Genomic DNA, 27352 nt, shown 5'->3' on the forward strand with positions numbered 1-27352 from the left:
GGAAAGGTCAGGTGTGTCCATGATTTCAATTCAAGTCAGTTGACGGTAATTGGAATAAAACACAAATGAGATTTTGTAGGACACTCCACCTGGTCTTTGGATACTGGTGCCAGATATATTGAGCAATTGCCCTTGAACTGTAGAAATCTTCAGATGATCCCACAATATCCTTATGGAACTTGTGATGATGTACTGTAGATTCTGTTGACACAAACTGCAAAGGACATCTGAATGAGATTTCCTGGACTGGTATGGGGGGAAAATGGACTCCACTTGTTGTGTAACCATGAATTTGTATAATTCCACAGACTAAACAAGAGGTAATGGTGCAGTGTAGTAGGCTATGTCCAGTGTGACCCATTTATTTTGTTAAACTTTTATTTAACTAGGCAAGTCAGGTAAGAACAAATTCTTATTTAGAATGACGGCCTACCCTGGACGATGCTGGGCCAATTGTTCACCGCCTTATGCGACTCCCATTCACAGCTGGATGTGATACAGCCTGGATTAGAACCAGGGACTGTAGTGACTCCTCTTGCACTGAGATGCAGTGCCTTAGACCTGCACCACTGGGGAGCCCTGATGCATAGGAATGGGACAAATGTTCTGTATACAGTTCTATTCTTACAATCCTCCTAAAATATATATTTTGTCACACTGGGATACGTGCTGTGAAATGTGTTGTTTTACAGGGTCATTCCTAGTAGTACTCTGCCCCTGGAGTAAATTAGGGTTAAGTGCCTTGCTCAAGGACACATCGACAGATTTCACCTTGATTGTACAGTTATTTGTATTGTAGCTTTGCGTTTTATGTGTATTTTGTAGATATTGTATTATACGTTGCACATTATTCAATTCCATTATTCATTGTATTAATAATGTATTGATGTTTTTGATTCCATGGGTTTACAGTCTATTCTATTGAATCCATTTGCTTCACTGTAAGTCATGGGTTATGCTTGTTTCACCAGCCATCAGTGCTCAGCCTATTGTTGCTGTAAGTGTATTGCTGGTGACTAATGTCCCCTCTTGGGATTAATAAATAGAGGATCTGCATTACAATTAAGCCAGCTAACTTTCTTATGTTCAAGTGTCCCAATGACATTAGCTACATTGTAAAAATGCTATTGAATAAAGCAAAATGTGAAAACTGCAAGGGTGTGAGTAGGTCTGTTTAGTTAATCTGTATAATGAACATCCTGATATTTCAGACGTGTATTATTGACTAAATTCCGAAACAATTCTTCATTTCTTCAGAGATTCCAAACGAGAAGGATTATGTTGACATTCCTTTAAAAAGTGCATCCTTCCTTGGAAACTCACTGATTGGACAGGTGATTTGGCTCCACATGGGTTTCACCTGTCATTTATACCTCAAGGAAGGATGGAAGGCAGTGGAGGTCAGTGCCGTTTTAAGATTAGGGAGGACGATTTATTTTAATGAGCATGACCTTATTTATATTACAGCATATTCATGACTGTCATTCATATTCCATTCACCCAGCTTAATGTAACAGGCTAGGCTAGGTTTAGGCTACTACATCATACTCTAATTATCCCTATACCCATCATGAGATTGCTACAATCTAGCCTACAAATGAAATTTTACAACGCAGGCGCACAAGTCGAGAAATCAAGGTGACAGACAGTGACACTTTCAATACCACCTTCCACACTCTTGTCTGCATCTAGCTGATCTTGGGTGTAATCAATAGTCCAAACAACTGCAAACGAGTTTCTATTGGACAAATTCAAGAATGTTTATCCCTGTTTTGTTCTGTTAGCTGCTGTTTTAAGAAATGTTTTTCAACCGAATGACCAGGCTTAAGTGCCTTTGAACGGGGTATGGTAGTAGGTGTCAGGTGCACCGTTTTGTGTCAAGAACTGCAACGCTGCTGGGTTTTTTACACAATAGTTTCCCTGTATATAAAAAATGGTCCCCCACCCAAAGGACATCCAGCCAACTTGACACAACTGTGGGAAGTAATGGAGTCAACATGGGCCAGCAGCCCTGTGGAATACTTTCGACACCTTGTAGCGTCCATGCCCTGACGAATTGAGGCTGTTCTGTACACTCAGTGTATATTTGAGTGCTATGAGCGTGTACAATAATCATGCACTCATATGTGTACTGAACAACAAGTTGTGACCTTTGTTCATTTGATAAGGTTTAATGGGTATACAGCCATATACTGAATAACCCAGCAGTGCTCTAACTTTAACAGTGTCATCTATCCCTCTGCCTTAAAACACTCATGGTTGACTAAAATTGAATCTAAAACTAAACTTGAAAAGAAACAAAAAAGAAAGTAGAAACTTCAGGTTACAAGACTGTTCAAACTAAAACTGATACAAAAACCAACAGACCACAACACACATCTAGAATTAAATATAAAAACCTGTGAAATGAAAGAAAAAAAATGAATGAAAAGCCAAAATTGTAAAGAAAATAAATATTTTCAAATGAGTAGCTGAAGTAACCTTGGTCATCTCAGTTTTCTGTGTGTTTCTTTGTATTGAAGGCTGAGTTGATAGATTCCTGACCTCCAGATGAACTAAGGGAGGTGGAGAGGGAGGTACAGGAGAAGAGCCAGCAGATAGCCATGCTAGAAGAGGAGCTCCACAGGCTGAGAGGCTAGCCCTGAGTGGGGTCCTGACGTTATGTTATCTTCTTGTATAAGACCTATAAGACCTAAAACGAATCTGTGCCACAAACACAAATCTTCAAGTGTGAATATGCCTCTGCTATCTGCTTGTCGTTTTTTTTTTTTTTCATTTGTGAGAAGTGAAAATGAAAATAAGACACAAAACATTTACTTAAACAAGGGAAGCATAGAAATAGTGAACATACTGTATAACAGATCTACCGCTTCTTAGACTTGCTTTAAATGAGTGACTGATCTATAGCTAATTTCTATGCAAATTTGGTCTGTTCGACCAAAAGGTTCATACTGCAGCTTTAAGGGTTAGGGACGTCCCAAGGATCCCTGATAGCACTAACGCTGGAAAGTATCTCGTTCATAAACGAAAGTGTAAACTAGTCCGAGTTAATCAAACAGGTAAAACTGCTCTGTTACATGTGTAGGAAAAGTGTATTCAATATTGATTAAATATGTGTAATATCGTATTTGAAATATGATGTTCGAAATGAACTGTTAGCTAAAGTTTTATTTTACGTTAGTGCTAGTCCTAAAGGACACGACGCTTCACGTCCAGCGGTTTGTGTAGCCAAGACAAAATGTAGTTTATCTAAATTACATTATTGTACCTTCATTATGCTAGCCTATCTACATACATGATAAAAGACAAACACCAAGAGGCTGGTCAGCGTTGTTTTAGCTAGACACGGGCTTAAAGGGTAACATTAGGTAGCATAACCGTAACTACATGTAACATATGTCTTTGCATTAGTATACGCGTCAAAACTCCCAAAGCGAAGTGACACCTCGCTTTATTCGAGTTATAACTTAAAACTGATCAGAATTTCGAAGGTGCAATTTCGAAATTGGGTAGTGCATCATCAGTTTTCCTGTCATTTCTACTTGCACATCATGATGTGTTCATTTGCTAAATTGTAATTACTTCGCTACTATGGCCTATTTATTGCCTTACCTCCTCACGCCATTTGCACACAATATATAGACTTTCTTTTTTTTCTATTGGTGTTTTGACTGTACGTTTGTTTATTCCATGTGTAACTCTGTTGTTTGTGTCGCACTGCTTTGCTTTATCTTGGCCAGGTCGCAGTTGTAAATGAGAACTTGTTCTCAACTGGCCTACCTGGTTAAATGAAGGTGAAAAAAATGTCAGGCATTGCATAACTTAGAGAGCAATTTATAACGTGTCAGAAATGTCCAGATCAACTAGCCCATGTCAGCAAACATTTTTTGCTAGGTTATGTAGCCCATAGATTTTGTTGTAATGTTTCAGACACTCAAAGATGACATGAATAAACCTGCTAAATTCTCTCCACCAACCAGAGGGGTGTGAACAGTGTGTGTCATGAACAGTGCTTGTGTCCATAGAAATAGACATGGGGGCGGGATGTTCCCCAATGCTGGAAGAGGGGCCTGAGTGAAACAGTTTGAAACAGTTTTCATAATGTAAAACTGAAAGTTAGATGACTAAATTGTTGATGTACCAGTGGTCTATTTCTGTTATTATAGATGTGATACCTTGAAGCTTCAGCAAATTAAACCTGTAACTCATTGGTCCGACTCTGAATGTGGACCACAAACCTCCCCCTCCCATGGCTGTAATCAAATCTGCTGTTGTGTTGTTCCTAGCTGTGATTGTAGCAGTGACAGCAGTAGCTATTATGCAGCAGTGACAGCAGTAGCTATTATGCAGCAGTGACAACAGTAGCTATTATGCAGCAGTGACAGCAGTAGCTATTATGCAGCAGTGACAACAGTAGCTATTATGCAGCAGTGACAACAGTAGCTATTATGCAGCAGTGACAACAGTAGCTATTATGCAGCAGTGACAGCAGTAGCTATTATGCAGCAGTGACAACAGTAGCTATTATGCAGCAGTGACAGCAGTAGCTATTATGCAGCAGTGACAGCAGTAGCTATTATGCAGCAGTGACAACAGTAGCTATTATGCAGCAGTGACAACAGTAGCTATTATGCAGCAGTGACAACAGTAGCTATTATGCAGCAGTGACAACAGTAGCTATTATGCAGCAGTGACAGCAGTAGCTATTATGCAGCAGTGACAACAGTAGCTATTATGCAGCAGTGACAACAGTAGCTATTATGCAGCAGTGACAGCAGTAGCTATTATGCAGCAGTGACAGCAGTAGCTATTTTGCAGCAGTGACAGCAGTAGCTATTATGCAGCAGTGACAGCAGTAGCTATTATGCAGCAGTGACAGCAGTAGCTATTATGCAGCAGTGACAGCAGTAGCTATTATGCAGCAGTAGCTATTATGCAGCAGTGACAGCAGTAGCTATTATGAAAAAAATAAGAGCCTACATCTGGTGAGATTAACTGGGGGAATTGTACAGTTTCATGTATTGTTTTAATTGTCCAGATGAACAAGTGAGAAACATCCAGCACTGAACTTAATCTAATTGTATTAGTCACATGCACCGTACTGTTGCCGCTTGCTATAGACCACCCTCCGCCCCCAGCTGTGCCCTCGACACCATATGTAATCTGATTGCCCCCCCATCTATCTTCTGAGCTCGTGCTGCTAGGTGACCTAAACTGGGACATGCTTAACACCCCGGCCATCCTACAATCTAAGCTTGATGCCCTCAATCTCACACAAATGATCAATGAACCTACCAGATATAACCCCAAATCCGTAAACACGGGCACCCTCATAGATATCATCCTAACTAACTCGCCCTCCAAATACACCTCTGCTGTTTTCAACCAAGATCTCAGCGATCACTGCCTCATTGCCTGCATCCGTAATGGGTCTGCGATCAAACGACCACCCCTCATCACTGTCAAATGCTCCCTAAAACACTTCTGCGAGCAGGCCTTTCTAATCGACCTGGCCGGGGTATCCTGGAATGACATCAACCTCATCCCGACAGTAGAGGATGCCTGGTTGTTCTTTAAAAATGCCTTCCTCACCATCTTAAATAAGCATGCCCCATTCCAAAATTTAGAACCAGGAATAGATATAGCCCCTGGTTCACTCCAGACCTGTCTGCCCTTGACCAGCACAAAAACATCCTGTGGCGTTCTGCATTAGCATCGAATAGCCCCCGTGATATGCAACTTTTCAGGGAAGTTAGGAACCAATATACACAGGCAGTCAGGAAAGCTAAGGCTGGCTTTTTTAAACAGAAATGTGCATCCTGCAGTACAAACTCAAAAAAGTTCTGGGACACTGTAAAGTCCATGGAGAATAAGAGCACCTCCTCCCAGCTACCCACTGCTCTGATGCTAGGAAACACTGTTACAACTGATAAATCCACTATAATTGAGAATTTCAATGAGCATTTCTCTACGGCTGGCCATGCTTTCCACCTGGCTACCCCTACCCCGGGTCAACTGCCCGGCACCCTCCACAGCAACCTGCCAAAGCCCCCACCATTTCTCCTTCACCCATATCCAGATAGCTGATGTTCTGAAAGAGCTGCAAAATCTGGACCCCTACAAATCAGCCGGGCTAGACAATCTGGACCCTCTCTTTCTAAAATTATCTGCCGAAATTGTTGCAACCCCTATTACTAGCCTGTTCAACCTCTCTTTCGTATCGTCTGATATTCCCAAAGATTGGAAAGCTGCTGCGGTCATCCCCCTCTTCAAAAGGGGAGACACTCTAGACCCAAACTGCTACAGGCCGATATCTATCCTACACTGCATCTCTAAGGTCTTCGAAAGCCAAGTTAACAAACAGATTACCGACCATTTTGAATCACACCGTACCTTCTCCGCTATGCGATCTGGTTTCAGAGCCGGTCATGGGTGCACCTCAGCCACGCTCAAGGTCCTTAACGATATCATAACCGCCATCAATAAGAGACATTACTGTGCAGCTGTATTCATCAACCTGGCGAAGGCTTTCGACTCTGTCAATCACCACATTCTTATTGGCAGACTCAACAGTCTTGGTTTCTCAAATGATTGCCTCGCCTGGTTCACCAACTACTTCTCTGATAGAGTTCAGTGTGTCAAATCGGAGGGCCTGTTGTCCGGACCTCTGGCAGTCTCTATGGGGGTGCCACAGGGTTCAATTCTTGGGCTGACTCTCTTCTCTGTATACATCAATTATGACGCTCTTGCTGCTGGTGATTCTCTGATCCACCTCTACGCAGACGACACCATTCTGTATACTTCTGGCACTTCTTTGGACACTGTGTTAACTAACCTCCAGACGAGCTTCAATGCCATACAACTCTCCTTCCGTGGCCTCCAACTGCTCTTAAACGCAAATAAAACTAAATGCATGCTATTCAACCGATCATTGCCCGCACCTGCCCGCCCATCCAGCATCACTACTCTGGACGGCTCTGACTTAGAATACGTGGATAACTACAAATACCTGGGTGTCTGGCTAGACTGTAAACTCTCCTTCCAGACTCATATTAAGCATCTCCAATCCAAAATTAAATCTAGAATCGGCTTCCTATTTCGCAACAAAGCATCCTTCACTCATGCTGCCAAACATACCCTCGTAAAACTGACCATCCTACCGATCCTCGACTTCGGCGATGTCATCTATAAAATTGCCTCCAACACTCTACTCAACAAACTGGATGCAGTCTATCACAGTGCCATCCGTTTTGTCACCAAAGCCCCATACACTACCCACCACTGCGACCTATATGCTCTCGTTGGCTGGCCCTCACTTCATACTCGTCGCCAAACCCACTGGCTACAGGTTATCTACAAGTCTCTGCTAGGTAAAGCCCCGCCTTATCTCAGCTCGCTGGTCACCATAGCAGCACCCACTCGTAGCACGCGCTCCAGCAGGTATATCTCACTGCTCACCCGCAAAGCCAATTCCTCCTTTGGTTGCCTTTCCTTCCAGTTCTCTGCTGCCAATGACTGGAATGAACTGCAAAAATCTCTGAAGCTGGAGATTCCCATCTCCCTCACTAGCTTTAAGCACCAGCTGTCAGAGCAGCTCACAGATCACTGCACCTGTACATAGCCCATCTGTATACAGCCCATCTATCTACCTCATCCCCATACTGTATTTATTTATTTTTTCTGCTCCTTTTGCACCCCAGTATCTCTACTTGCACATTCCATCTTTTGCACATCTACCATTCCAGTTTTTAATTGCCATACTGTAATTACTTTGCCACCATGGCCTATTTATTGCCTTAATTCCCTTATTTTACCTAATTTGCACTCACTGTATATAGACTTTTTGTTTTCTTTTTTTCTTCTGTGTTATTGACTGTATGTTTTGTTCATTCCATGTGTAACTCTGTGTTGTATGTGTCTAACTGCTATGCTTTATCTTGGCCAGGTCGCAGTTGCAAATGAGAACCTGTTCTCAACTAGCCTACCTGGTTAAATAAAGGTGAAATAAAATAAATAAAAAACTGAAATGCACCGAATACAACTTTACTGTGAAATGCTTGCTTACGAGCCCTTCCTAACAATGCAGAGTTTAAAAAATATATAAAAAGTAACATGAATAAAATACAAGAATGGAACCATGTACAGGGAGTCCCAGATCAAACAAGAGGAAGAAAATACAATAATATTTTGAAAATCATGACAATGCCACTGCCCACCTGTCATAGTGTATGTTATCGATTTCTAAATTAGTTTGTCTCAATGTTCATTCGTGTACCCTTCCAGAGAGTACTTTTCCAGAGACAAAGCCCTAAAGAGGTACAGTGGGGGAAAAAGGTATTTGATCCCCTGCTGATTTTGTACATTTGCCCACTTACAAAGAAATGATCAGTCTATAATTGTAATGGTAGGTTTATTTGAACAGTGGGAGACAGAATAACAACAAAAAATCTAGAAAAATATTTCTGATTTAATACTTTACATATTTTCGTAAATTTGACTCTTATGAATTTTATGCTTACCGGATTAAAGCCTCCAGGATATTTATCGGAACAATCCAGGTTAATGTGTGGTTCATTGGCTTGAAAACTAGACTAGGTATTAGGGCACCATTTCTGTCCACAACATGGTGAATGTGATCTAGACTCCATTTTTAAATAAAAGTTGGAGGCTGGCACATTTGTTTTGTGGTGTACAGATTCAAAAATAGGACCATGACCTCGATAGACAGCCTGAAACCCTAAAATGTAACAAACAGATGATCCCACAACATCACCATGGACCTTATGGAACTTGTGCTTCTGGTGATGATGTACTGTAGATTCTGTTGATACAAACTGTAAAATGACCTGTGAATGATATGGCCTGGACACTGGTATGGAAAAAATGGACTCCACTTGTTCTTGTGTGACCATGGATTTGTATCATCCGATTCCCCACAGAGTAAAACACAAGGGACAATGGTGCAGAGTGTAGGCTTTGTCCAATGTGTGACCAATGATGCATACCAATGGAGCAAAGGTTTTATATAACAGATTATTCAATTCATAGTGGCGTATTGTATTGCACTTTTTTGATTCCATGGGTTTATAATGTCCCCTCTTGGGATTAATAAATAGCAGGTCTGCAATAAAATATTATTATGTTCAAGTGTTCCAATGACCTTAGCTACATTGTAAAAAAATATTTAAAACAAATTGATTGAAGAAAAATTAGAAAACGACAATGGTGATATTTCACTCGTGTATTTTTGAGTAAATTCAATGCCAATTGGGCCATATCAGTTCTTCATTTCTGAGATTCCAAACGAGGAAGATGTTCGAAACCCTTAAAAGCGCATCTTTCCTTCCTCATTTAAGAAAGGTAAAATTCTATTTGTGGATTAATTTACTTCTACCTTGATGCATTTCATGAAGGTTATCGATTAGCTTTTTTCTCAGTAATTCGAAAACCATAAAAGGCATTGGGTAAAGGTAATTAAAACAGCGAATACAAATATAATTTTACATACATTTTACATGAATTTGACAATCTTGAAGCCCATTCAAAAAGGCCGTCACTAGTTACCACAGCCACAAAATCAAACTCCGCCCATTTCTACAATTTATCTTCAAATGTTATTTTCAACCTAACCTTAGCCACTGCTAACCTTATGCCTAACCTTCAATTACGTCCAAAATGCTAATTTATTTTAATTTATTTTGTTGATATAGTCCATTTTGACTATGTGTCTGTGTTAACTAGTGGAAATCGTTCAAAAACAGTACAGGACATTCATTTAATGGTCATGGCTAGAAGGGCTACAGCTGTAGTCAAATTAAAGTCAAAAGTTGAAATGTTTAGCATTTTAGCTAACCCTAAAGTTAACCCAATTCTCCTAACCTGCTTTTGAAAGGGTAGACCGGATGTTTGTGACCCTGACGCACTTGATTTGCGAGCTATCGACACATGGGTCGTAACTAGTTACCGAAAACACAGTCACAATTGGCTAGCTCGTAAGATTTCATGAAAACAAAAATCAGCTTTTTGGTATTTATTTAAGGTTAAGTATAAGGTTAACAGTGTGGTTAAGGTTAGGTTTAAAATCCTTTTTCAAAGATAAATTGTAGAAATATGCGAGGTTTAGCAATAATTCAACCTGGTCTCATACACTAGACGTAACATAGTAAACGTAAATCCAGGACACTCAGTCAGTATATGCTATGTTCCATATGGTTACATAAGATAGATGGTTACTTAAGGCCAAAGGTTGCGAGTTCGAATCTCATCACGAACAACTTTACTATTCTCAAGTACTTTTTAGCTACTTTCCAACTACTTATCTTGTTAGCTAACCCCTTAACTATTTTAGCTAACCCTTCCCTAACCCTTTAACCTAACTCCTAAACTTAACCTTACCCCTAGCTAACCTTAGCCACCTAACTAGAATTCATAACATGTCAAACATTTAGCAAATTCTTAACATATAGTCAGTGGTGGTAGTGGTGCCTGGAGAATTGGGTATACTCTAACTTTGCCCAAAATTTCCCAAACGGCCTCCCCAGCAAAGAAAAAGCATGCGGTGTGAAAAATCCTGTTTTCCCATCTTTAATTTTTTTTATAAAGTTTGCTTATATATTTTCAGATTTTCACTCAAATAATTTTTGTTTTTGCTCAATCTGATTGGGTGGGCCTGACTCCCCAGTGGGCCTGACTCCCCTGACGCACACAGTGCATGATTACTGAATTGCACATCATAAATAGCCTGGGGCGGCAGGTAGCCTAGTGGTTAAAGCGTTGGGCCAGTAACAAAAATGTTGCTAGATCAAATCCCCAAGCTGACAAGGTAAAAATCTGCCATTCTGCCCCGTAACAAGGCAGTTAACCCACTGTTCCTAGGCCATCATTGTAAAATAAGAATTTGTGATCCGTAACCGGGATCAACAGCCAGCGAAATAATCAGAGCGCCATATTCAAAACCAAATCTAATAATTTCTGTTTCTCAAACATAGGACTATTTTACACCATTTTATAGATACACTTCTCCTGAATCGAACCACGTTGTCCGATTTCAAAAAGGCTTTACAGCGAAAGCCTTTTCGACAAAAACAACCACACAGCCATTTTCCAAGCAACTAGCATGCATCACAAATACCCAAAACACAGCTAAATGCAGCACTACCCTTTGACGATCTTCATCAGATGACACTCCTAGGACATCATGTTACACAATACATGCATTTTTTTTTCTCGATAAAGTTCATATTTATATATAAAAACAGCATTTTACATCGGCGCATGACGTTCAGAAAATATTTTCCCTCAAATACTGCAGGTGAATCAGCGCCACAATTTACAAAAATACTTGTCATAAACATTGATACAAAATTAAACTGTCATTCAAAGAATTATAGATGAACATCTCCTTTATGCAAACGCTATGAAAGATTTCAAAAAAGCTTCACGAAGAAAGCACTCTGCAATAATCTGAGTACTGAGCTCAGAAAAATACACTAGGCCATACAGATAGCCACCATCTTGGAGTCATCTAAAATCATACATTGCATTAGAAATATTCCCTTACCTTTGATCATCTTCATCAGAAGGCACTTCCAGGAATCCCAGGTCCACAACAAATGTTGTTTTGTTCGATAAAGTCCATAATGTCCAAATAACTCCTTGTTGTTCGTGTGTCCAGTAAGCTACTCCAAGTGTAGAAAGCGCGCGGACGATGTCGCGACGAAAAGTTAAAAAAAGTTGTATTTACGTTCGTTCAAACATGTCAAAAGTTGTAAAACAGCAATCTTTAGGGCCTTCAGAACGTGAAGATTCAATAATATTTCAACCGGACGGTTCCTGTGTCTTGAAAAAGGTTTTGGAACGGGAGGATCCATCCTCATGTACGTGCTCCAAGAAGTGATGTCACCCCCTGCCTCAACAACTTCCCCTCCTTGTCATTCGGGCTCTGTTCATCGTAGAAGCTTCAAACAACTTTGTAAAGACTGTCGACATCTAGTGGAGGCCGTAGGAAGTGCACAATTATTACTATGTCACTGTGTATTCAATAGGAAACGACTTGAAGAGAGCCCATGCGTCCAGATTTCCACTTCCTGGTAGGATTTCTCTCAGGTTTTTGCTTGCCATATGAGTTCTATTATACTCACAGACACTATTCAAACGGTTTTAGAAACTTCAGAGTGTTTTCTATCCAAATCTACTAATAATATGCATATCCTAGCTTCTGAGTTTGAGTAGGAGGCAGTTTAATATGGGCACATATCTTTTCCGAAATTGTCAATACTGCCCCCTATCCTTAAGGAGCTGTAAGAGGGTTCTTAACTGACTTGCCTAGTTAAATAAAAATAACTAACCAAGACGTCAGACCAAACTTTTTCAATACCATTGTTGCCTTACATTCACTGGTAGATATCACAAGTTGAAACGTTTTTCCTATCTACCCTACCGGCTACCAAAGACATATGTGACGTATGTGAATATATTTGTGAATATATTTCACATGCTTTGCGGTAGTGTAGGCTACTTTGTGCATGATTTATCGATTGTGCTACATAATTTAAAAGTCATATACCTCCACTCCACTACTTTGATACGCATCAGTGGAGATTATGTAGTGAGTATACGCAATGACCACTGAAAAGAAAAGTAGGTATACAGTGTATACCTGCGTATAGCCTCCACTACATATAGTGATTTTAAAAATTCGTCACATATTGTACGTTTTTCAAATTCATAACATAATACGAATTCTATTTCGTAACATTTACAAAATGGGTGATGGACATCCACAAATTAATAAATACCATATGAAATGTAACATATCATACTAAATTGAGTGAATCGTTTTTACGTACAGAATAATACGAAATTCTCTGAGGCCAGGTTGAATAATTTTGACTGGTAACTAGAGATAACGAATTAGTTAGAAAAACAACATTACAGATAATTACAAAATAAGTATTCAAAAGCATATGTTGTATAACATTAGTATTTAAACACTTAGAACAAACGTTACATATAATACAAAAATAAGTTTAAAAGCATGTTGTATAACATAACACTTATTTTTTTTTATAATCTGTAAAGTTTAATCTAACGTACACCTTCCGTCTGAACAGTATTTCCTCCTTGGTAAGTTAACGAACTGTATCTAGCTAAGTCCTTAACTACTGTCCTAATGAGAATCAAATAACGTTAGTCCAACTATGAAGTTGGCGATTCTAGCTACCCCCAATATGTAATCAGCAAACTTTAGCTATCTGCTAGAGTAACGTTATTAGCAAAGTCAGCATGTGAAAATGTAATGCCTTCAATCTGAACAGTGTCGGGTCACGTCAATTCGAATCTGGTATTAGAACAAATTATTTAGCAAAGAGTAACTCAAGTTTTCTTTGTTCTTTAATTATTGCAAACACTTGAATGGTAAATATGTTGTTCGTATATATATATACGGTCTCACTGTGACACCACGCAGGGCAGACAGAAAAGAGAACGACACATCCTTTGTTCTCCCTTATATACTCTGACAGAGATAGGCCAGCATTGAGCGGGAACTATCAGAGGGAGGAGGAGCGTGGTTTAAACTTGCTCATCCTAACGTCGGCGTGCAGGCTGGTTCCAGCCTCGTGACGCACTTCCTGTCGCCGGGTGTAGTTCTTGTCTTCAGCAGTTGACTTATCCGTAGTTTATATACTTAATATTGTAGCATAGCTTCCCCGGTATATTATATAGGTTATGCAAACAAATAGCCAGTTCAACCCTAACAACAGTATCCTCCTTGGTAAATTAGCGAACTGTATCTAGCTAACCGGCTATTTTAGCTAACGTTACTGTCCTAATGAAAATCAAGTAATGTTAGTCCAACTATCAAATTGCCGATTCTAGCTACCCCCAAAATGGGATCAGCAAGCTACTGTACTACAGTATTAGCTACTGACTTCGCAACCACCACAACCATGTGCATGCATGTTGCCAAATATGTTGAATGCAAAGATGATGCTTTCATCGGTGTTGAATCCTTACTTGCCTAGCAGCATCAAGTTAACCCTAAAAATGGTCGGCATGTATAGCTACCACAATATTTTTATATTATCTAAACTAGATTGATTAGATTAAAATAAGGTTGGGGTGGAGCCTTGGAAGTCGTGCGCACATTCAGAAGTTTCAAGCTTATAATGACAGAGCCATAAAATTACTACCAAAATCCCAAATGTTGCATTTTTATGATTGCCTTGTATTCAGAGTTACTTGGAAATTAGTCTAGCGTACTCACCTGACGTTTCCGACCCGAAATAGATAACGGAGCTTCCAACTACACAAGTGACCGAGGTAAAGTCAGTTTCAGGTTGGATATTCAACTAATATTCGCCTGTAGTTTTAATTATGTCCACCAACAGCAGTTAGGGACCGTCAACATAGTGACAAATCTAATTTTTCATATTTCAATTACTCCTAAAACGTTAAAAACTGGTTCTAGCTAACCCATTGGCATAGTCACACATTGCACACACCTTTCTTTTGTCGATTTACATCTTGCACGATTTAAAATTATTGATTTAAATGTTAGAATTTCAATGGCTCTTTGGTCATGTGACCTACTGACTTCAAACAAGGTTCAGAATGTACACTCAGTGGCCCTACACATTGCACACTCTTTAGTTTGTCAATTTTCATCGCAACACATTTTTACATGAATTTTCAATGTTTCTAATTTCAATAGCTCCTTGGTCATGTGACTTACTGACCTCAAACTGGGTTCAGAATGTCCACTGACTACCCTTCTATATTGCACACCCTTTAGTTTGTCCATTTTTATCTCATGCAATTTTACATTAATTTTCAATGTTTCTAATTTCAATAGCTCCTTGGTCATGTGACCTACTGACTTCAAACAAGGTTCAGAATGTACACTCAGTGGGTCTACACATTGCAAACCCTTTAGTTTGTCCATTTTCATCTCACACGATTTTACATTTAATTTGCCTTCTCTGCTCCCCTGAAGGACAGTCACTCACACACCTATTCACTTGGGCCTTCTCCCTGGGGCCTTCCTGACCTCCAGGCAGGCCCCCATTGACCTGGTGACCTCTGACTCCTGGCCTCTAGGCCTATACTCCCTGCCCGCCTGTCTGCCCTCTCCCTTGGCCTGAGAATGTACAGCTTACTCCCTGGAACTATAGACCTCCAGGCCTCCACACCTACTCTCCTTACCCAGTCAACACCCCTCTCCCTTAGCCTTAGAGTATAGCTTACTCCCTGGAATTACTAAAACGTCTATAGTCCCGCTGTCAGGAACCATGTGCACCTGGTGACCCGTAACAGGCTTTGTGCACCCAGTAAACCGAAACAGGCTCTGTGCACCTGGTGACCGCCTGTTTTTTTTCTGCTCACAGACGAAGTCCCCACTCCAACAACCATGGCCTGAGTGCTGCCCCCATCCCCGTTCGCCCCTGCTTGGACTCGGAGTGGCCCCCACCTTGATGGAGGCCTCCTTGTGCACCTGGTAACCTGAAACAAGCTCTGTGCACCTGGTGACCCGTGTTTTTTTATCCACTCAGAGACTAAGTCCCCAACCCAACTTCCACAGCCTGAGTGCTGCCCCCCAGCCACTGAGTAACACCCAGTGGTATCATCAGAGGCTTTTCTGTTTTAAAAACTGTATGTGTGTTGGCTTTGCTATTTATCATAGTAATGACAGGCGTGTGCGCCATAGAAATAAGAACGAATAGAAAGAGCGTTTCCATTCAAGTCAATGATGGACTAAGGGGTGGAATGGCAGCCATTTTGCAAAGAAATAAATGCCATTGCATGAGCCACATCAGTTAGCATTATTTGAATTAACGATCTACATTACCATGGCAATCCAGCATCAGTTGATAAAACGTTCCAAAATGTTATGAAAATTATTACATTACAATATCAGGCAGCCATTGCAAGTGTACCCATGAGTTTACCAGTCAATTGCCAGGGTTAGAGCTTCAGTCTGTTCTATTCATTCTTATTTCTATGGTGTGGGTAGTGGTGTAGTCTGATTGGTAGTGGTGCTCCTGCTTCCCATCACTCAGAAGTTATGTAACAACCTAAGGTGACAACAATGCGTCGTCATGGAAGTTTCCCAGTTGCTTTGAATGTTGAAAATCATAGTGTAAAAACACTTTTAAAGCCTCAAAGGACAAGATGATCCAACTTTCAAAATTAGTCCTCTTTGGCTAGCCAAAACTAGCTAGCTAGGTACCTGTTTACCTTTCTTGCACATTCACACTTTTTTTAACCTTTATTTAACTAGGCAAGTCAGTTAAGAACAAATTCTTATTTACAATGACGGCCTACACCAGCCAAACCCAGACGACGCTGGGCCAATTCTGCGTCGCCCTATGGGACTCCCAATCACGGCCGGGTGTGATACAGCCTGGATTCGAACCAGGGTGTCTGTAGTGACGCCTCTACCACTGAGCTGCAGTGCCTTAGACCGCTGTGCCACTTGGGAGCCCAATTAAAAAGCTAATTAGCTACCACATGTTCTTGTCAAACTGTCCGAGTAGCTAGCAAGCAACAAGATATGCCAAAATTACAGTCTAAAAACGACTTGAAATAAATCAGATTTGAACGTTCAGCCACAAGTCACAGATTTGTATCTGACTTCAAACCACCTACGAAGGTGGTTTGAAATGTGTCTTGAAATATCTGATACCATGTGCTTTTTGGCTGTTTAGACTGCAGGAAAAATAACATTATAATTGGACATGCCACATTTTTTTATTTGAGTCACTTCAAACTGCCAATGTGGACATGGCTTTACAGACTGCCACTTAAAATATACATATTTTATGTTGTTTCAGGTTTTCATTTGGTGCTTGTACTTGGAAAGGATTGTGGTCCAGCAGAATATAAAACTAGTGATGGTCAGTGCTGCCCAATGTGTAATAAAGGTAATGTAAATGAATGCTTCATCTTTAAAAACGATTTTGTTTACAATTGCACACAACGGGTAGGAGAAATGCGTTAATAGTAAACAAGGGGAGGTAGCCTACAATCTCACACAATACAGTATTTCAGTCTCATGCTGTAAATGAGAGGCATGTTTCATGGAACACAGCTCTCTGCATATTTGTGTTTAAATATTTTATAACCCCCCTGTGACATCATAGGGTGTCGTTTTCTTAAGACCCGTTCTTCTATCTTTTCACTACATTCTGGTATGGTTGTGGAGATAGTGAATATAATGTTAAAAAGTGGAAAACTGACCTTTTAAAGAAAATATGTGACGTCTCAATAAGTTTTAATAAATTGTATTTTCTATGATTAGGCTTGGTGGTCCGCAGAGATTGTACATTGGAGTCCAGCACATCTTGCATACCCTGTATCAGAGGGACCTTCATGAACGAGGCCAATGGTCTAACCAAGTGCTTTCCCTGCACTCCCTGTGACCCAGGTACATTTACATTTCTTCCAAACCTTCCCATCTTTCCTTTTAGCAGTACACATCATACCCTTTTCACTGCTGAGCTGAGTTGTATGGCACTGGCTTGGTTCTGCATCCACCAACTGGAAAGTAAAATAGAAAATATCTGAGCCAGTGTCTTACGTTTCAGGTCACCACAATAGTGTGAAAAGGGTATGAGGTGCCTTCTCATAAGTAGTCCTCTGACTGAAATGAATCAACCCTGATATTTTCCAGGACAGGGCCTGTTCACTCAGACAGAGTGCAAACCAACAAGTAACACAGTCTGCGACGTTCTAGATGGATACTACTGTAGAAGCTACTCATCCAACTCTGAGTGTAACTTTGTAGTAGAACATACACACTGTTCACCGGGCCAGAGTACTAAATCACCTGGTAAGTATGAAGTAGAGGCTAAATATCGTACAGGACATTATAATTCTGATAAATGAGTATAACATGGGCTCTAGATAGCTTAGTGTTTTTCTCCTCTGGTTTCTTTTTGAAGTGAGTCATACCTCAGGTGATTTTTACTTCTCCAGCACCACAATTGTTCACTTTTGAACATGATAACAGTGTTTGTTCTCACCTTATAGGAACAAAGACAACAGATACCATGTGTGAGGAGTGTCAGCATGGATTTTACTCACAACATGGTGTGAACTGCACTGCCTGGACTGAGTAGGTCTTCGTTTGTGTTCTAGAGTTTCTTGAATTGCTTTTTTCTTTAAAAGTAATGGTGACATTGATGATATTATTTTTCACTAAACAGTATCAATGCTCAGATGGCCATCTATAAATTATGTTCTGGCAACCAGATAATGGTTGACAATATAATTACAGGCTGGATTAATGGTAAATCCATTTGAATTCATTCACTTTTTGACAGCACACATTTTGAACAAAACCTTCCATACATATTTGCCCATTGTAGAAGTGCTCAGAAAGTGGCTTTTTGGACCTGAATGCCAAAACTTTCAAGAGATAAAAGGTGTTGACCTATTTCACCTATTTTGCATACCCCACCATTGTCACGCCTGCTCCCGCTCTCCCTTTCTGGTTCTCGATGGCGCCAGGCTGCCCTTCATTACGCACAACTGTCACCATCATTACGCGCAGCAGCGCTCATTTTTTTTTTCCTACCCAAACACTTCCTGTTTCCGGTCACAACTTGCAGACTTGTTTACGCTGCTGTGCGTTTTTGTTGCCGATCTTACTTTGATACCTGACGGTTTTTTACTTTTTCATTACCGTATATTTTTACTTTTTCCCTCACTCAACTTTTTTCCTCACTCAACTTTTTTCATTCATCCCCGGAGGTTTTATCTGGACATGGTTCGTCAGGACTTCAAACAGCCGAAGCTAAGTAACATTAACATGATGCCTTCTAATTGCAGTCGTTGTACTTATAATATACAGGAGAACGATCGCCTTACGGCAAGGATAGCTGTGCTGCAAGCCCAGCTTCAGACGCGATCGTTAGGCAAGGGTAATTTCAGTGTAGGAAAGGATGAAACAGCGTCTGTGCCACCAGTAAGTACAGATAGTAACGTTAGTATAAACCCCCTCGCACGGTCCCCCGAGCCGGACATCTTTCTCATGGCTTCTGGAGGGAAACGCTGTAGGAATGCTCAACCGGTGTCGCTTATTCAGCCGACAGAAACTTTCAACCGGTTCTCCCCATTAAGCGAGTCGGAGGCCGAGACTTCTCTGGTCTCTACTCCTCCCGTTGTGGGGTCTGAGACGCCGACGGCTCCCACCATTAGCTCTGACAAATTGAAAACCCTAGTCATTGGCGACTCCATTACCCGCAGTATTAGACTTAAAACTAATCATCCAGCGATCATACACTGTTTACCAGGGGGCAGGGCTACCGACGTTAAGGCTAATCTAAAGACGGTGCTGGCTAAAGCTAAAACTGGCGAGTGTAGAGAGTATAGAGATATTGTTATCCACGTCGGCACCAACGATGTTAGGATGAAACAGTCAGAGGTCACCAAGCGCAACATAGCTTCAGCGTGTAAATCAGCTAGAAAGATGTGTCGGCATCGATTAATTGTCTCTGGCCCCCTCCCAGTTAGGGGGAGTGATGAGCTCTACAGCAGAGTCTCTCAACTCAATCGCTGGTTGAAAACTGTTTTCTGCCCCTCCCAAAAGATAGAATTTGTAGATAATTGGCCCTCTTTCTGGGACTCACCCACAAACAGGACCAAGCCTGGCCTGTTGAGGAGTGACGGACTCCATCCTAGCTGGAGGGGTGCTCTCATCTTATCTACGAACATAGACAGGGCTCTAACTCCTCTAGCTCCACAATGAAATAGGGTGCAGGCCAGGCAGCAGGCTGTTAGCCAGCCTGCCAGCTTAGTGGAGTCTGCCACTAGCACAGTCAGTGTAGTCAGCTCAGCTTCCCCCATTGAGACCGTGTCTGTGCCTCGATCTAGGTTGGGCAAAATTAAAAATGGCGGTGTTCGCTTTAGCAATCTCACTAGTATAAAGACCTCCTCCATTCCTGCCATTATTGAAAGAGATTGTGATACCTCACATCTCAAAATTGGGTTACTTAATGTTAGATCCCTCACTTCCAAGGCAGTTATAGTCAATGAACTAATCACTGATAATAATCTTGATGTGATTGGCCTGACTGAAACATGGCTTAAGCCTGATGAATTTACTGTGTTAAATGAGGCCTCACCCCCAGGTTACATTAGTGACCATACCCCCGTGCATCCGGCAAAGGCGGAGGTGTTGCTAACATTTACGATAGCAAATTTCAATTTACAAAAAAAAAACAACAATGACGTTTTTCGTCTTTTGAGCTTCTAGTCATGAAATCTATGCAGCCTACTCACTCACTTTTTATAGCTACTGTTTATAGGCCTCCTGGGCCATATGCAGTGTTCCTCACTGAGTTCCCTGAATTCCTATCGGATCTTGTAGTCATAGCAGATAATATTCTAATTTTTGGTGACTTTAACATTCACATGGAAAAGTCCACAGACCCACTCCAAAAGGCTTTCGGAGCCATCATCGACTCAGTGGGTTTTGTCCAACATGTCTCTGGACCTACTCACTGCCACAGTCATACTCTGGACCTAGTTTTGTCCCATGGAATAAATGTTGTGGATCTAAATGTTTTTCCTCATAATCCTGGACTATCGGACCACCATTTTATTACGTTTGCAATTGCAACAAATAATCTGCTCAGACCCCAACCAAGGAGCATTAAAAGTCGTGCTATAAATTCTCAGACAACCCAAAGATTCCTTGATGCCCTTCCAGACTGCCTCTGCCTACCCAAGGACGTCAGAGGACAAAAATCAGTTAACCACCTAACCGAGGAACTCAATTTAACCTTGCGCAATACCCTAGATGCAGTTGCACCCCTAAAAACTAAAAACATCTGTCATAAGAAACTAGCTCCCTGGTATACAGAAAATACACGAGCTCTGAAGCAAGCTTCCAGAAAATTGGAACGGAAATGGCGCCACACCAAACTGGAAGTCTTCCGACTAGCTTGGAAAGACAGTACCGTGCAGTATCGAAGAGCCCTTACTGCTGCTCGATCATCCTATTTTTCCAACTTAATTGAGGAAAATAAGAACAATCCGAAATTTCTTTTTGATACTGTCGCAAAGCTAACTAAAAAGCAGCCTTCGCAAATGGAGGATGGCTTTCACTTCAGCAGTAATAAATTTATGAACTTCTTTGAGGAAAAGATCATGATCATTAGAAAGCAAATTACAGACTCCTCTTTAAATCTGGGTATTCCTCCAAAGCTCCATTGTCCTGAGTCTGCACAACTCTGCCAGGACCTAGGATCAAGGGAGATACTAAAGTGTTTTAGTACTATATCTCTTGACGCAATGATGAAAATAATCATGGCCTCCAAACCCTCAAGCTGCATACTGGACCCTATTCCAACTAAACTACTGAAAGAGCTGCTTCCTGTGCTTGGCCCTCCTATGTTGAACATAATAAACGGCTCTCTATCCACCGGATGTGTACCAAGCTCACTAAAAGTGGCAGTAATAAAGCCTCTCTTGAAAAAGCCGAATCTTGATCCAGAAATTATAAAAAACTATCGGCCTATATCGAATCTTCCATTCCTCTCCAAAATTTTAGAAAAAGCTGTTGCACAGCAACTGACTGCCTTCCTGAAGACAAACAATGTATACGAAACGCTTCAGTCTGGTTTTAGACCCCATCATAGCACTGAGACTGCACTTGTGAAGGTGGTAAATGACCTTTTAATGACGTCAGACCGAGGCTCTGCATCTGTCCTCGTGCTCCTAGATCTTAGTGCCGCTTTTGATACCATCGATCACCACATTCTTTTGGAGAGATTGGAAACCCAAATTGGTCTACATGGACAAGTTCTGGCCTGGTTTAGATCTTATCTGTCGGAAAGATATCAGTTTGTCTCTGTGAATGGTTTGTCCTCTGACAAATCAATTGTAAATTTCGGTGTTCCTCAAGGTTCCGTTTTAGGACCACTATTGTTTTCACTATATATTTTACCTCTTGGGGATGTCATTCGAAAACATAATGTTAAATTTCACTGCTATGCAGACGACACACAGCTGTACATTTCAATGAAACATGGTGAAGCCCCAAAATTGCCCTCGCTAGAAGCCTGTGTTTCAGACATAAAGAAGTGGATGGCTGCAAACTTTCTACTTTTAAACTCGGACAAAACAGAGATGCTTGTTCTAGGTCCCAAGAAACAAAGAGATCTTCTGTTGAATCTGACAATTAATCTGGATGGTTGTACAGTCGTCTCAAATAAAACTGTGAAGGACCTCGGCGTTACTCTGGACCCTGATCTCTCTTTTGAAGAACATATCAAGACTGTTTCAAGGACAGCTTTTTTCCATCTACGTAACATTGCAAAAATCAGAAATGTTCTGTCCAAAAATGACGCGAAAAATTAATCCATGCTTTTGTTACTTCTAGGCTGGACTACTGCAATGCTCTACTTTCCGGCTACCCGGATAAAGCACTAAATAAACTTCAGTTAGTGCTAAATACGGCTGCTAGAATCCTGACTAGAACCAAAAAATTTGATCATATTACTCCAGTGTTAGCCTCCCTACACTGGCTTCCTGTTAAGGCAAGGGCTGATTTCAAGGTTTTACTGCTAACCTACAAAGCATTACATGGGCTTGCTCCTACCTATCTTTCCGATTTGGTCCTGCCGTACATACCTACACGTACGCTACGGTCACAAGACGCAGGCCTCCTAATTGTCCCTAGAATTTCTAAGCAAACGGCTGGAGGTAGGGCTTTCTCCTATAGAGCTCCATTTTTATGGAATGGTCTGCCTACCAATGTGAGAGACGCAGACTCAGTCTCAACCTTTAAGTCTTTACTGAAGACTTATCTCTTCAGTAGGTCCTATGATTAAGTATAGTCTGGCCCAGGAGTGTGAAGGTGAACGGAAAGGCTGGAGCAACGAACCGCCCTTGCTGTCTCTGCCTTGCCGGTTCCCCTCTTTCCACTGGGATTCTCTGCCTCTAACCCTTTTACAGAGGCTGAGTCACTGGCCTACTGGTGTTCTTCCATGCCGTCCATGGGAGGGGTGCGTCACTTGAGTGGGTTGAGTCACTGACGTGGTCTTCCTGTCTGGGTTGGCGCCCCCCCCTTGGGTTGTGCCATGGCGGAGATCGTTGTGGGCTATACTCGGCCTTGTCTTAGGACGGTAAGTTGGTGGTTGGAGACATCCCTCTAGTGGTGTGGGGGCTGTGCTTTGGCAAAGTGGGTGGGGTTATATCCTGCCTGTTTGGCCCTGTCCGGGGTATCATCGGATGGGGCCACAGTGTCTTCTGATCCCTCCTGTCTCAGCCTCCAGTATTTATGCTGCAGTAGTTTATGTGTCGGGGGGCTAGGGTCAGTCTGTTACATCTGGAGTATTTCTCTTGTCTTATCCGGTGTCCTGTGTGTATTTAAATATGCTCTCTCTAATTCTCTCTTTCTCTCTTTCTGTCTTTCTCTCGGAGGACCTGAGCCCTAGGACCATGCCTCAGGACTACCTGGTATGATGACTCCTTGCTGTCCCCAGTCCACCTGGCCGTGCTGCTGCTCCAGTTTCAACTGTTCTGCCTGCGGCTATGGAACCCTGACCTGTTCACCGGACGTGCTTGTTGCACCCTCGACAACTACTATGATTATTATTATTTGACCATGCTGGTCATTTATGAACATTTTAACATTTTAACATTTTGACCATGTTCTGTTTTAATATCCACCCTGCACAGCCAGAAGAGGACTGGCCACCCCTCATAGCCTGGTTCCTCTCTAGGTTTCTTCCTAGGTTTTTGGCCTTTCTAGGGAGTTTTTCCTAGGGAGTTTTTCCTAGCCACCGTGCTTCTTTCACATGCTTTGCTTGCTGTTTGGGGTTTTAGGCTGGGTTTCTGTACAGCACTTTGAGAATATCAGCTGATGTACGAAGGGCTATATAAAAATAAATTTGATTTGAAATTTGATTGGACCCACCTGGACTCCTTCCCTTTGTTGATTTCCCCGTCTATAACTGTCTGCTTCCCCGTTTGTTCCCTGTGTCTGCATTAATGTCGTTTTGCGTTCTTGTCCAGACACTGTTCTGTCCTGTTCCATTCCATGTCCGTTGATAATTAAATGTTCTCTCCGTTCTCTCCGTCTCTCTGTACCTGCTTCTCATCTCTACCAGCGTCGATACTTACAACCATACCATGAGACATCCATGTCTTCATCACTGGAAAAGATAAATGATTGAGATTGATATAATTTAAAAGCTTACAAACAGGGGTTTCAAACAATTTTATCATTTTTGGGGGGAAAACGAGGCATGAAAGGTATCACAACTTTCTTTTCAAGAAATGATTAAACTCAAGCGTTTATCTTTTCCAGTGATGAAGACATGGATGTCTCATGGTATGGTGGGCTTTGCAAAATGGGTCAAATTTGAGCACCTTCATCTCCTGAATGTTTTGTCATTCAGATCCAAAAAGTTACTTTATTACCACTTCTTCTATAGGCAAATATGTATGGAAAGTCTTGCTTAAATCTAATGGAATGCTGTCAAAAAGTAATTGAATTGAAATGGATTTACCATTAACCCATATAAAACTTACCATTACAATATGCTGTAGTTGACCTGCATAATTAAATAAGTGTTTATGTGTTGCTTACTCTGCAGTTGTGCAGCAATGAGACGCGTGAAGACTGAAGATGGAAATTCTAGTCAAGATGTTATTTGGAACAAAGTGCCACCAAGGAGTCATGTCACTCTAATAGCTCCAATATTATTATTATTATTATTATTATTAGTAGCTGTACTGTTTTGTTTCTACCTGGCAAGAGGTTGGTCCTTTGTTTATTTAACTTTATTTCTCTATTAAATGAGTCACTTCTTTAAAGGCATGTAATTGTCATGTAACTTGCTATTGTAATACATAAACATGCAGTTAATGGTGAGTTGTCTTTACCCTACTAATCTGATTACTCTTGTTGTGTTTTCAGCTAAACGTAAGAAAGGTCAGTCTATATTTATTTTACATCAACCTTCCTCACCATGTTAACTAGTTTGTTTTGCTTCTATTAATATGACTCTTTTTACTGAACTTTCAGAGCTGCATGAATTCTGTGAGGTAAGTTATTCTATTTAACTTTTCTATTGTTTAAAATGTTTTGAAATCCAAATCCTAGTAATTTGAAGTTTTAATATAAACCCTCTAATAACATTGTTATGAAATAAAATCCATTGTCAAAGTTAGTTTTTCCTGAAAAATGATTTGTAGTGAGTGAACAATTCTGTTAATTGTATGGATAAAGAATCCAATATTATTGTCATTTAGTCTGCTTTAGTTGCTATAGCGATCCTAACTTGTGTAATACATCATAGGTTCCTGTGCAAGAAACGGGACCTCAGCAAGAAACGGGACCTCAGCAAGAAACGGGACCTCAGCAAGAAACGGGACCTCTACAAGAAACGGGACCTCTACAAGTCACCAGTAACTCCCTGTACGTCATCCATTTAGATACAATATTTCAGACTATCGTAGTAATAACTGAGTAATGCAGATGACTTTATACTAGGGATGGGACTATAACAGTATTGTGATGCTCGTTAGTATTGTGACAAGGAAACAAAACACGAAGCTGATTTAACTTTGTTAGGAAAACAGCCCTAATGTTGGAAACAAACATCATTATGTTGTCATGCAGTCACATGCATTTATATTACAAGTATAGCAGACAATATTTTACATACAGGAGGTTTTTAATGTACCAAAGAGTTTGGTCTGCTTTGTGTTTTAATTTTGGTCATGGAAAGAATATTTAAATACTGGTACTTTATAATATTACCAACTAAATGATTGACTTGTTTGCTTCTTGTTTTCCAGAGTGAAAACAGCAGAGAATGTGCCTGGTAATGTTGTAAGTGATTGACAGTCCAGAGTGAAAACAGCAGAGAATGTGCCTGGTAATGTTGTAACTGATTGACAGTCCAGAGTGAAAACAGCAGAGAATGTGCCTGGTAATGTTGTAACTGATAGACAGTCCAGAGTGAAAACAGCAGAGAATGTGCCTGGTAATGTTGTAACTGATAGACAGTCCAGAGTGAAAACAGCAGAGAATGTGCCTGGTGATGTTGTAACTGATAGACAGTCCAGAGTGAAAACAGCAGAGAATGTGCCTGGTAATGTTGTAACTGATTGACAGTCCAGAGTGAAAACAGCAGAGAATGTGCCTGGTAATGTTGTAACTGATTGACAGTCCAGAGTGAAAACAGCAGAGACTGTGCCTGGTAATGTTGTAACTGATTGACAGTCCAGAGTGAAAACAGCAGAGAATGTGCCTGGTAATGTTGTAACTGATTGACAGTCCAGAGTGAAAACAGCAGAGAATGTGCCTGGTAATGTTGTAACTGATTGACAGTCCAGAGTGAAAACAGCAGAGAATGTGCCTGGTAATGTTGTAACTGATAGACAGTCCAGAGTGAAAACAGCAGAGAATGTGCCTGGTAATGTTGTAACTGATTGACAGTCCAGAGTGAAAACAGCAGAGAATGTGCCTGGTAATGTTGTAACTGATAGACAGTCCAGAGTGAAAACAGCAGAGAATGTGCCTGGTAATGTTGTAAGTGATTGACAGTCCAGAGTGAAAACAGCAGAGAATGTGCCTGGTAATGTTGTAACTGATTGACAGTCCAGAGTGAAAACAGCAGAGAATGCGCCTGGTAATGTTGTAACTGATTGACAGTCCAGAGTGAAAACAGCAGAGAATGTGCCTGGTAATGTTGTAACTGATAGACAGTCCAGAGTGAAAACAGCAGAGAATGTGCCTGGTAATGTTGTAAGTGATTGACAGTCAGCATCCACTAAACTCTGATGAAGTGCCATGAATGCATGCAGATACCCAGAAGGCTGTAAAACTGGAGCATGCAGATACCCAGAAGGCTGTAAAACTGGAGCATGCAGATACAGTATAGGCAGGAGATTACATGAATCCAGTACTTATGAACTGCAATGCATTTGCACCTGCATTTTGACTATTAAGTGTACTTATCTGGAGTGGACTGTTGAATACAGTGAATGCCAAGAGTGTGCAAAGCTGCCATCAAGGCAAAGGGTGGCTACTTTGAAGAATCTCAAATATAAAATGTATTTGTACTTTTTGGTTACTACATGATTCCATGTGTGTTATTTCAAAGTGTTAATGTCTTCACTATTATTCTACAATGTAGAAAATAGTAAAAATACAGAAAAACCCTGGAATGAGTAGGTGTGTCCAAACTTGACTGGTGCTGTATGTGTATAAAAAGTATACAGTAAAGTATTTGGTCCCATATTCATAGCACACAATGACTACAACAAGCTTGTTTGTTTTGGTTGTGTTTCAGATTATTTTGTGCCCAGTAGAAATAAATGGTAAATAATG

The 27352-nt window shown here is 40.9% G+C and overlaps 1 protein-coding gene across 1 annotated transcript; it reads left to right on the forward strand.

Moving 5' to 3' along the window:
• Positions 1–2911: 2911 nt before the first annotated feature.
• On the forward strand, positions 2912–27352 carry LOC106572809 (tumor necrosis factor receptor superfamily member 14; the record flags this gene model as incomplete). The annotated part of the gene is made up of 9 exons (XM_045696110.1): positions 2912–3059; positions 16833–16922; positions 17300–17425; positions 17672–17830; positions 18031–18115; positions 24609–24946; positions 25040–25059; positions 25314–25432; positions 25816–27352. Coding segments are annotated over 6 exons (810 nt in total), but the record flags the coding sequence as incomplete, so codon positions are not given.

This window comes from Salmo salar, chromosome ssa15 (assembly GCF_905237065.1).
Source record: "Salmo salar chromosome ssa15, Ssal_v3.1, whole genome shotgun sequence".
Taxonomy (NCBI): domain Eukaryota; kingdom Metazoa; phylum Chordata; class Actinopteri; order Salmoniformes; family Salmonidae; genus Salmo; species Salmo salar.